At 44.6% G+C, this 11,378-nt stretch overlaps 1 protein-coding gene across 3 annotated transcripts in view; it reads left to right on the top strand.

Moving 5' to 3' along the window:
• The first annotated feature begins 864 nt into the window (after positions 1 to 864).
• Positions 865 to 11,378, top strand: part of NETO1 (neuropilin and tolloid like 1) — a 137,589-nt gene continuing 127,075 nt past the window's right edge. For 2 of the 3 annotated variants that reach the window (XM_083187726.1, XM_083187725.1), the window contains exons 1-3: positions 865 to 2,197; positions 3,400 to 3,453; positions 3,566 to 3,703. In XM_083187726.1, coding sequence (XP_083043852.1) covers positions 2,170 to 2,197; positions 3,400 to 3,453; positions 3,566 to 3,703 — 220 coding nt within the window. In that variant the 5' untranslated portion in view covers positions 865 to 2,169. The remainder of the gene's footprint in view (positions 2,198 to 3,399; positions 3,454 to 3,565; positions 3,704 to 11,378) is intronic. The other variant, XM_083187724.1, reaches the window with a different exon arrangement.

The raw sequence follows: 11,378 nt of genomic DNA, 5'->3' as shown, positions 1-11,378 counted from the left end.
TTTTGACTGTCCGTAAATACCCTGTTTGTTGTATCACTGTCTCCTTTGTAAAGCGCAACGGAATATGCTGCGCTATATAAGAAACTGTTAATAAATAAATAAATAAATAAATAAATAAATATGTGTTGACACAATGACCCAAGCTCATGTAAATGTGGATGGAGAGACAAGCAGCCATAATTAACAATGTAATGCAAAGACCAGTACAATGAACATATTCATGAATTCAGTATATATATATATATATATATATATATATATATATATATATATATATATATATATATATATATATACATATAATTCCTTCCACGCATTAAATGAGTTGTTTCTAGTAATAGAATTATGTCTCAACTGCTGTTAGGTTCTAGGAGCTTTCTGTAATTGTAACAATCACTGAACATTGTTTCCTTATCCGTTGTTTCCTTTGCGTTTCTAGTGCTCTACATTATAGTCCGTATTTGTAAATACAGTATATAGTTTACAATGTTGATGGGAAGTGTTGATGGTGGAGCATAGACAGCATAGCCTTTTCATGACACTAACAAAAAAAATAATGGGCTATTGATTTTAATGATGCATTGCAATGTGGTCACTGAATTGCTTTTCAATATAGTACATACAAAATATGCAGGTCAATGACTGCAATACACTGACTGAATTATATTTATATTTCCTTCAAAAAGCAAACCCATTATACATGTCTTTTCCCTCAAAAAAAAAAAAAAAAGTATATTTTAGAAGGCAACCGAAACTGAGATCAACAGATTATCTTTCTGCAGATAGTGAGAGAAATAAGAACAGACCTGACTACACTTCACCCTCCTCCCTCTCTCAGTAATATGCAAAGCCTTTGCGTTGGCTCTCAGGCTTGTGATGCTGAGTGCTTTAGGTTGCAGCATTGGTGATTCACAGGGAAAGTCTGGTGCATATTGTAGGGAAGGTTGCAGCGCCTCTCTGTGCGTACTGTATCTCTGCATTGTAGACTATGTGCCGCTGCTGCTGTACTTGGAGAAGGGGGTCATTTAAGAAGGTGGGATCCTAATGGAAAGTGAAGCTGACCCCTGCAAGAGGCAGCCATCACCCAAAGGAAATACACCTCAGTCTTGGATGTCTAATGCAATCCACAGATTCTTCAGCTCATAATTTTGTATCCCTCTTAGGAACATGTTCTCCCACAGCGCATCTTATTTCTAAGAGGTAACAGGATGGATGGTGACTTTTATTTATTCTGTGAGCATCTCTTTGAACCCACCATGGCACTGTCTATGTGTACATTGGATTGCTGCGAGGGAAAAGAATAACATGTGGCTATGGGATTAACTACTAAAGTTTTATTGTGCTGTGAATATTAGGGGAGTTGGAGGAGAGCTACAGCCACCCTGGGGCTCCGGATGAATGCTTCTATTGCACAGGCTGTGTGCCTGGGCTAGGAGGGGACTGATCGCCTTCTGCTGATAAGGGATTGCTCACATATTGATACCTCTGGATTGGTGGTCTTACATCCTTCCAGAAAGGGGTCTGTGTCTGTGCTATTCACAATTGTTGGCTGATTGATACTATGCAACAAACAGAGCATTTGGATTTGCTCCACACTAAAGGATTTTGCAGTTTTAATGCGGATTTCATCGTAGAAATATTATTAAATCCCTATTTTTGTAAAGCTTCCCTACAGAAGATTGCAAAGGTGGAGCGACCGGAGGGAGCAGATGACGGACCCATTAATCCTTTCAATGCATGGGAAGACCCAGGAAACGCTGCTATGTAAACCGGGAGAAGGCTTCGATCTGGCTTTGGTCTTATATGAAACTAATGATTAGATCCCCTGCGTTAGTTACTTTTGTATCCTCCTTATTTATTATTCGTCCTTATCTCCAGCACTGGCAGTGGTGATGGCCAGTCCATGGCGATCTGTTGCAAAGCCCCGGGGATCTGGATTGGAGATGTGATCTACCGTAGTGTGTGAATGCAGTGCTTACATACATTTATTCCTATACATGTGATCATGGTGATTACTTGAGCCGTTTAAAGAGAAAGTGTCAGTCCCTGCTGTCTTGGCTTGTATTGTATTTATTTTTTTTCTGATCCATCCTATTCCCCCGCACTGGAAGTCCTCCCGTATCTAAATGGAATTAGTGGAGATCGAAGCCCCTTGTGTAAGGAACAGACATGGTCCATGGGCGCAGTTTGTTTCACAGTGAGTATATGTCTCCAGCTGCAGCTTGCAGCACATTACTTCTGTCTGTGCCTTATAATGCTACACTTCATAGAAACGCAGGCAAAGGCATTGCCCAAGCTGAGATTCTGATTGTATAGAATATTGATCTTGGCATAAAGGCTGTGCACAGAGGTGATGGGAATAATAAAAGCTTGGAGTGTACATTTTGCTGAGCATACATTGACATTCTGGAGCTGTAGCAGAACTCCTTCCATATGCTTACTATGAGAAGTGGGGGTGATGTTGCTGTGGTGAATCGAGGTATAACACAGTGTCCTTTTCTCTTCTGCAGTTATTAGTAAATGCTATACAAAGCACGATAAAGCCCTTTATGACACTATAGGTGGAACCCATGCATCTTGTGGATTTAATGGAAAATTGCACCTACTAGTAGTGTTTTTCTTCACAGTACTGTTGTTGTGGTTTTATAGAACTGCATTATATAGCTAGGACAACCGGTTTCACTACATTAAAAATTCAGAGAACCTTTAACGTGTGTATATTAAGAAGGTTCATTTCCATAACTCATTAAGGACCAAGGACAGCTCCATCAGTGTGTCAATATATTGGTCTTTTGATGCTGCTGTTTGTGTGTGTTCTCTGTTATAATCATTGCTCCTACAGTCGTTTTATATTTACCTTTAGCTACAGCCTAGAACATACAGAGATGGGTTGTAATAAATACATAAATATATAATGCACTGGGTCTTTGTACTAGAGATTTCTTCGAAATCATATACTTTTATTGCAATTTTGAAAAATACACAATTAAAGTGTCATCTGTTCTGACTTTAATGCCACTGTGTGGGTAAAAAAAAATGTGTTTTCTTTTGGAACTGTAAATTTTAATTGGCGGTTGACTGCTGTAGCTACCTCAGTGTGCCAAGAGTTAAGCAGAGCACACATCACCTTATCTTGTGACAGAGTCAGTGAGACATAACGCATTGTCTGACATATCAGACACACTCTATATCCTCAAACGTGGCTTGTGTGATACAGAGAAGTTCATGATCATCTTGTGTGTATTCTGAATATCCAAGCAATGAAACGATTTCTGCATTTAATGTCAAATAATCCGTCTATGTAAATAATCTGCAATGCTGTAAAGAGCTTGCTGTACAGTTCAGAATGACGCCTGTGAGAAATGCCTTTAAACGACAAAATACCTTCTTTTATTGCAGTTGTAACAAGTCTAATTATTCTGCATGTGTTTTCGGCAACAAAAAAAGTAGGCGGTAAGTACTTTCCACAACAGTTTTTCCTCATTTACTACAAAGTTCATTTGTTTAGTAAAATGCCAGGTATAGCTTTAAATATCAAAATCATTCTTTATTTTATGTATTTCAGACAAACCAACCACTTCAGAGGGACAGAAATCATTGCAGTGTGGATCTTGGACAAAAAATGCAGATGGAGGAATATTTACCTCCCCCAATTACCCCAACAAGTACCCTCCTGACAAAGAGTGTATTTACATAATAGAAGGTAACAGCAGTTTAACACTGTTCAATGTATTTGCCAACCTATTTTACAAGACAGTATTAGATAGTCTAAAATATACTACTTAAAATGAGCTTGGATTTATGCACTTATGGGCCTGATTCAGAAATGTATGCCGAGCCAATGTTTTCACGACGTGCAAGACGTGTACTGCTCATGTGCAGATCTCTGACTGCCATGATGGTCACACTGCATCCTAAACTGCAGCAGGATTGACATTCCCTGACCGTTTGTGGGTGGGAAATGAGTGGCATTTTCGGAAAATGGTAACAACAAGTGCCTGCCTTTGACACAGTTGCACTGGCCCTTGGTAAGTGAATTCAGTGCCTATTCTGAGGGTTACTTAGATGGACAATGATTACACATAGGATTGGATGCAGCAGTGGATCAGAGAATTCAGTAGAAGTTGTCTATCTACACAAGGCACCTTGTGTGACATCAGTATATTATTGCACTGCCACTCCTTACAAAGCTACCGTACTGTACATCTGCGAATCAGGCCCATATGCGGATTGACCACAGACCAAACAGGGAAGATCAACGGTAGGCCGCTGCATTTGCAACGCTGCTCATCTGACAGTGACTTTTTCTTAAGATGTGGCCATGTCCAGACTAGTCGATCCATCCCCCTCCTGTCTCCCACACAAATAACCTTTGCCGGTTCACTGAGCGGATTACCCGACTGCAAATACTCATCAGTTGCCCATCTATATCCACTATGACATCTGTTATAGGGAGAGGTGTGGGAGCTATCGGGGGTAAAACTATTTCTGGGGTGTTTCTGGGCTCCACCAGGGAGGGAATATTTGTGACATTGCTGCGATTATGGCAATGAGTTGTTGGGCTGTGAGGGTCTGGGGTCTGTGGTCAGTCTCAGTGAGATGGGAGATGGGGTATTATTTGAAATGTGTTTGTGGTTCGTGACAGCAGTTTAAAGGTCTGGGAACCACTAGACCATTGGTTCTCAAACTGTGGGTCCTGAACCCAAAGTGGGTCCCGACCTTCTCATCATGGGGTCACGACACCATGTTGCTAACCATCAGGCTGATGACTTACTAATCTCAGTCAGTGATTCAAGCAGTCTGAAAAATCTGTTGAATTGTCTGTTATTGTAGATTTCTCACATCATTTTGTGCCTCCACAATGCTGCCATGTACAGTATGTGCTGTCTGCTGACTACACATGTGATGTGATCACCTTCTGCAGTAACTTTCTGGTGTCCTATATTTATATTTATTGTCTGATGGGGTCCCAGAGCAAAATAGTTTGAGGACTCTTGCACTAGACTGTCAGGCATATTGAAACCAAAAGCTTCCACACAGGTGCAGTTATGTATTAATCCCGCCTATTTTGGTGTTGGTTCTGCCTATATTTGATTTGGTGCCGCCCACATGAGGCCGCTTAGGGAATTTTTTCAGTACCACTTTAAGTTTACAATCTGCCCCTGATCAGGCCCTATGTTTTTATATGGTGTAAAAGCATGATTACTTTGTTCCGAATTGGATGCAGATTTTAAATGCAAAAAAAGCAAAGTGCTCTCTGAATCATTTATCTCTAAACTTTAGTGACCTGTAGTAATTTACTATACCCACCCAGCTGTATATCTAAAAACAATATTAGGTACTTGTTTCCTAGAACGGCCACAACGATTTAGATCGTTGTGGTCGTAAGATAAAAAATCGGATCGATCGCATCGCATGCGATTTGGTCGCATACGATGCGACCGATCCGATCGACCGATTTTTCACCCGATTTTTTTTTTTTTTCACCTGATTATTTTAAATTGCCCCCCCAAATGTTACTAAGTGGGCTAGACCCCACGATAGACGTCAACCCGAAGCGTGGCGAGCGCAGCGAGCCCGCGAGGGGCGGCGGTGCGCGTCCTCCGACCTTTTCATTCCCCTACTATCCACTAGGGCGTGGAGTGAGAATAGAATAGTGTGGCGAGCGCAGCGAGCCACCGAGCCCGAAGCGTGGCGAGCGCAGCGAGCCCCGCGAGGGGACGCGTCTAACTTCACAGGTATACGCGTCCCCTCGCGGGGCTCGCTGCGCTCGCCACGCTTCGGGCTCGGTGGCTCGCTGCGCTCGCCACACTATTATATTCTCACTCCACGCCCTAGTGGATAGTAGGGGAATGAAAAGGTCGGAGGACGCGTACCGCCGCCCCTCGCGGGCTCGCTGCGCTCGCCACGCTTCGGGTTGACGTCTATCGTGGGGTCATGGCGGGCACATAAAAAATGTGAAATGGGTCATATTTGGCCATTTCACCTTTTTTATCATTTTACCCTATGTGAGATGGACTTAATCAAGTCCATCTCATCTTGTGCCATTATAATGGCACAAGACCAACAAGATCCTCCCGATTTCAATGTTAAAATTTTTTTTAACATTGAAGTCTATGGAAAAATCGGGTCAATCGGTCGGTCGCATCGCGGCCGATTTTAATTGGTCGCGACCGACCGATCGACCCGATTTCTGTCAATCAAAGTGAAAAAATTTTAAAAAATCGGCCAGATCGTGAGGATCGTGTCCCTTAATTAAGAGCCACGATCACTCACGATTGTGGCCGTTCTAGGAAACAAGTACCCAATATTTTACAATTAGCCATAAAGAGAAGTGCAAATATTACTGACACACATATTTTATCAAACCTATATATTAACATTCAATTACATTTTTCCATTAAGAGACCATGTTATTTTTGTGGTCTACTATAAGGTAAATCCACTCTTGGGCAAAAAAAAAAAGTGTCAGATAGTAATATGTCCGTAGTAGCCAGACCACCCCCACTGGCATGCGCGTCCCAGTTTCCCGTCGGACGGGGACAGGAACCCTGCCATTCTCCACTTCAGGGAGACGGGCAGGTTTAGGGGGGGGGGGGAGGTGGGGGAACGCGTTGGGGACCGGCGGCGGGGGTTGCTCCATTGTAAGGGGATGCACGCGCGTCTTGTGCGCGCGCGTCCCCTTCCGAAGACTGGCGGAGACTGGCGCGTGGCAAATCCACCACCATCCCCTGCAATGATGAGCGGTGCTGCATCTGTAGGTCCTCAGGGCCCACCACAGTTCACGTTTTCCAGGTCGCCTGACAGATGCACTCATTACTGATTTGACACATTTTAAAAGATCCACAGGTGGAGCTAATTATGTCATTTGATTCTGTGGGGAGACCTGCAAAACATGCACTGTGTGGGGTCATGAGGACCGACTTTAAGAAGCTGTGCAGTAAGATGTAGGATGTCCGAGGCCAATTGTCATATATGACTTAAGCCCCCTTTAAATCCCACACCACTAATAACACCTATTGAACACATATACACAAACACCAAACAAATTACCACTGCTGTACTTTCTTTTGGACAGTTCACCTATCGCTCCTCTTTTCCTTAATTCTTAACTGTTGTCTTTCCCATTCATTTCAGTCTTCTTTGATTTGCTTTACCTCTGATCTAAGCTGTACACCATAACGACTTTGAGAGCAACAGCTGTTGCTGATGCCAATATCTATATTAATATGCCCTACTTGGATGTAGTGTACAAAAGTGTTATCGTTATACAGGCTTCATACATATATCAAGTCAGTGGAATTCTGTTGAATTCATGAAAAGACTACCAAAAAGTGCACCTGTTACTGTTACTTGTAAATCCTTTGAATTACAGATGGAGCCGGCTTTAACTCTGCAGGGGCTGGCGATTCTATCACCAGCCCCTCCAGCGGCCGGCTACCGCCAGTGGCACGCGCGCACGAGACGCCTGCACGCCCCTTGGCAAACGGAGCCTGCCCCGGTCCCCGCCGCCTCCCCCACCTCCCCCGCTGTCCCCCTCGCCGCCCCGACCCCCCCCCCCCACGAACTGGGCAGTGTCTCCCTGAAGCAGAGACGGGCAGGGAGATGCTGCCCAGCCGCCGTGATACTGGGATGCACGTGCATGTGAGATGCACGCGTGTCCCAGTCTCTATCGCCGGTGCTCGCCATTGCAAGGGCTAAAGATGAGCCCAGCTACATCTGTAATTACAAATACATTTTGAAGCTCTGAAAATGGGTATCTGCACATATAGTACATACCATCTAAAATAATTATATAGATTAAATAATCTATGGTGATATTTTTAGTTTTCCATTCTTCTGAATCATGTGATTGAATCACAGCATCAAAGTTATTAGCTTGGCAAGAATAAAGACTTCACAGTATGAACAAGAGGCCTACTCATTATTACTAATAGGTCCATTACACATGCAGGAACATTAGTAACATGTGTTTGGTATGTATTTTTAGGGGTCTGAAAGGGCCACCTTATTTCCAACTAAAGATGGCTATACACATAAAGATTTATTGTCCTATGTGGCAGTTAAAAAAAAAAAAAATCTGGTGATTTATGGGAGCAAATGACAGTTGACCATGTGCTTTGAAATGCTGGAAAACTGCCATAATTGGTCATTCAGGTATTACCCCCATCCTATTACCAGATTTTTGTTCCATCCAGCCAGATTGGATAATAAATCTTTAGGTGCATTGCCAGCTTTACTCTGAAAATGGAATGTTGGGTTTGTCTGCAGGAATCTACAGAACACAATCTTCAGATGGCGGTGGTTCCCAGACCCCCACTCCTTCCTTTCAAAAGGAACACTTGATTGTAAAGAGGATTCCAATTGGATTCCTCCATCACCTCGGCACTTCATGCTGTGCGGGCATGCGTACAGTATACGTGAAGATGGTATATCATGTGTGTGAGAGTGTCACTGTGTAGGTGTAATATACAGTATAATGGTCTTCTTTATAATATGTATTGTATATTTGTTTGGAGTAGTATATTGAGCCAGGCAGCCGATGCTAAGGCTCCCTCTGGCCAGAGTTCTATGCACTTTGCACAAGAGGCTGGGGAGAGCAAAGTTCAATTATCCCCCAGCACTGGTGAGGGCCTGATTCAAACCAAGCAGGTTAATACTGCTCCCATGCCCAGGTCCCCTTGTTACACTGTGAGCGGATTTGTATACTTACACACCTGCTCGAATGTGCCTGCACAGAAGAGAAATCATTTGATGGTTGCTCACCATTGAAAGACTTCTCGCCTGTTCGCAGCAGAAAAGTAGCCCAGGACTTACTTTTCTGCCACACGGATTTCATCGATTTGGGGCCCAGCATTTCTTTGGGCACTGTTTTTGTTGGCATGCCCATGAAACACCAGGTGTCCACCCAGGATGCCTCCTGGCTGCCAATCAAAATGTGAATGTCCTGGCGTGTGACAGCTTTCCAGCTGAAAGCATTTGCTGCGGGGGCTTGCATGAGCGCATTAGCGCCGGTCTGCATGCGCAGACCCCCACCATCAGATGACGTGGCCGAATTTGGACCTGAACAAGCAGGTCTGAATCGGCCCCTAAGGGCTCTCTGGTCAGTCTCCAGCATGACAGCCCATGGGTCCGGGAGCATGTCACCACAAGCAACAGCACCACCGCTGCCCCTAGCTCTCTACATTAGTAGCGTGGTGGCAGCAGGCAACTGGCAGGCATCCTGGGACCATCGCACTAGTACCCACTGGCTCTGTCAGGTGGAGGCAGCAGTGTCACAAATGACAGTGGGAGAACAGGCTCAAGTGCCACCCATCCTGCAACCACCACTGGTGAAGAGTACAGAATTATGTCCAAAGTTAGGTAATAAGGAAATGGTTTTGGGTGCAGTATTAGGTGGTTAAGTTTAAAGCAGTGTTTGCAGCATTAGGGGGTAAAAGTACAATAAGGACATAGTTTTGGGTGCAGTATTAGAGTTGAAAGGACACACCAGCATGAGGAGAAGGTTTATCATCATAGTGGCACCAGTATCTATTATGCCTAGCGGTGACTCCTACCTCTGCGGAGGAGGGGGATTGCTGCGTTGCGGGCCCCCCTCACCCTCCACTGCCACCATGCTCCTGGTCCCGGTCCCTGCCGCTCCCGACCGCCGGTCTTGGTCCCCTCCATGGAGCCGGCATATGCACAGTAGCTTCTTTGGTACTGCACATGCTGCTTTTGCAGCAGCCCACAGGGGCAGATTCAGGGTCTGGCGCATGCACTGTATCATCCCCATACTGCGCATGCGCAGAACTCGGCATTTATGGACTGCCGATTAGCAGCTCATATTGAACAATCCCGGAGGGAGGGAACACCTCCATATGGGATTGCTTTGAGTGACTGGCAGGTCAGACTTCCAATGGGAAGTCACTGCCAGTCCCAGTGAAGCCAGTGCAGTCTCACAGACTGCATCTGGCTTCCCTTCAGCAGAGAACAGTGGTGGATTTTACCTGGAGGGGCTGCAGCCCTGCAGCCCATAGGTAAAAACCGTCACTGATTTTGCCACACTGTAGTGTTCTTAGATATCATGTGAATCAGACAACATCTGTTGGTCTCTACTCACCTCTATCCTCTGCTCCACGTGGTGCTGACACTCATTCAAACTCACCCATTGCCTGCATAAATATATACACTGACTTATGAGCAGGGCTGGCAACAGAAATCTTGGGGCCCGGTACACTGATATCTCTGGGGCCCCCTAACCACGCCCCCTTGAGCAGAATATTTTTAGTGTACTGCATATTGAGGGGTGTTTGGGTAAGTACCCTAACAGGAATCCAGGCGGGTGCCTTTATAAACCATTTATAGGCACTTCACTGCTGCAGCTATGCTTACAGCTGTCAGAAGTTAGGGGCCCCTCACAAGCTTGGGGCCCTGTACAGGTGTCCCCTTTGACCCCCCCTGTCGCCTGCCCTGCTTATGAGATGTGGTATGGATCACTCCAATAGCTACATCCTGCTCTGTTTCACCCCGCTACATTATTCTAGAAGGTACGCCTGTCCTCTCCTACTGGATGACTGTCCTGACTCAGTGTCACCACTAAGGTACTAAGGGAGGTGTCTCTTTTTTTATGATCTGTATCTGTCTGATTTTCTTTACTCCTCCCTCTTTAGTAACTTCTCTATCTATACAACTCATTATAGTTACCCACCTCATTCTTTTCACCACTCTCTCTGGGCAGGATGTAGTAAGCATTTGCGGTAAATCCCTCCACTTTTGCATTGATATTTATTGCATATGTACTAACATAAGATTAGTATTGCAAAGGACAGGTTTTTTGATAAAAGTGGCTCTTTGCGAATACCCCTGGTCACTGCATTTCTGCATTTCAGCCCTGGGAGTTCCACTGCACTTCCCGAAGGGGATAAGGTGGGTGTTGGGAGGGATCTGATTTGATTCCTCTTAGAGTACAATGCAGAATGAAACCCTCCTCCCTCTTCTTTACCGCACATAGGGTACAATAAGGTGCAATAAAGGGAAAATAGAATGGCAGGCTTTGGTGTGGAGCAGTGGCAGACTTAGTTAGGGCACCAAATCACGTGCCACCCCGTCAACATTTTTTATTATTATTAAGGGCAGTACGGATGGTGTAATGCTAAGCATTACTGCCTCACAGCACTGAGGTCATGGGTTTAATTCCCACCATGGCCCTAACTGTGCAGAGTTTGTATATTCTCCCCTTACTTGCGTGGGTTTTCTCCGGGTACTATGGTTTCCTCCCACATTCCAAAAATTATACGGGTAGGTTATTTGGCTCCTAACAAAAATTAACCCTAGAATGAATGAGTGTTCATGTGGTAGGGAATATAGATTGTAAGCTCCACTGAGGCAGGGACTGA

Source organism: Crinia signifera, chromosome 5 (assembly GCF_055691185.1).
Source record: "Crinia signifera chromosome 5, ASM5569118v1, whole genome shotgun sequence".
In the NCBI taxonomy this organism is placed as follows: Eukaryota; Metazoa; Chordata; class Amphibia; order Anura; family Myobatrachidae; genus Crinia; species Crinia signifera.
The sequence above is the reverse complement of the archived record's forward strand: the minus strand, read 5'-3'. Positions and strand labels throughout refer to the sequence as shown.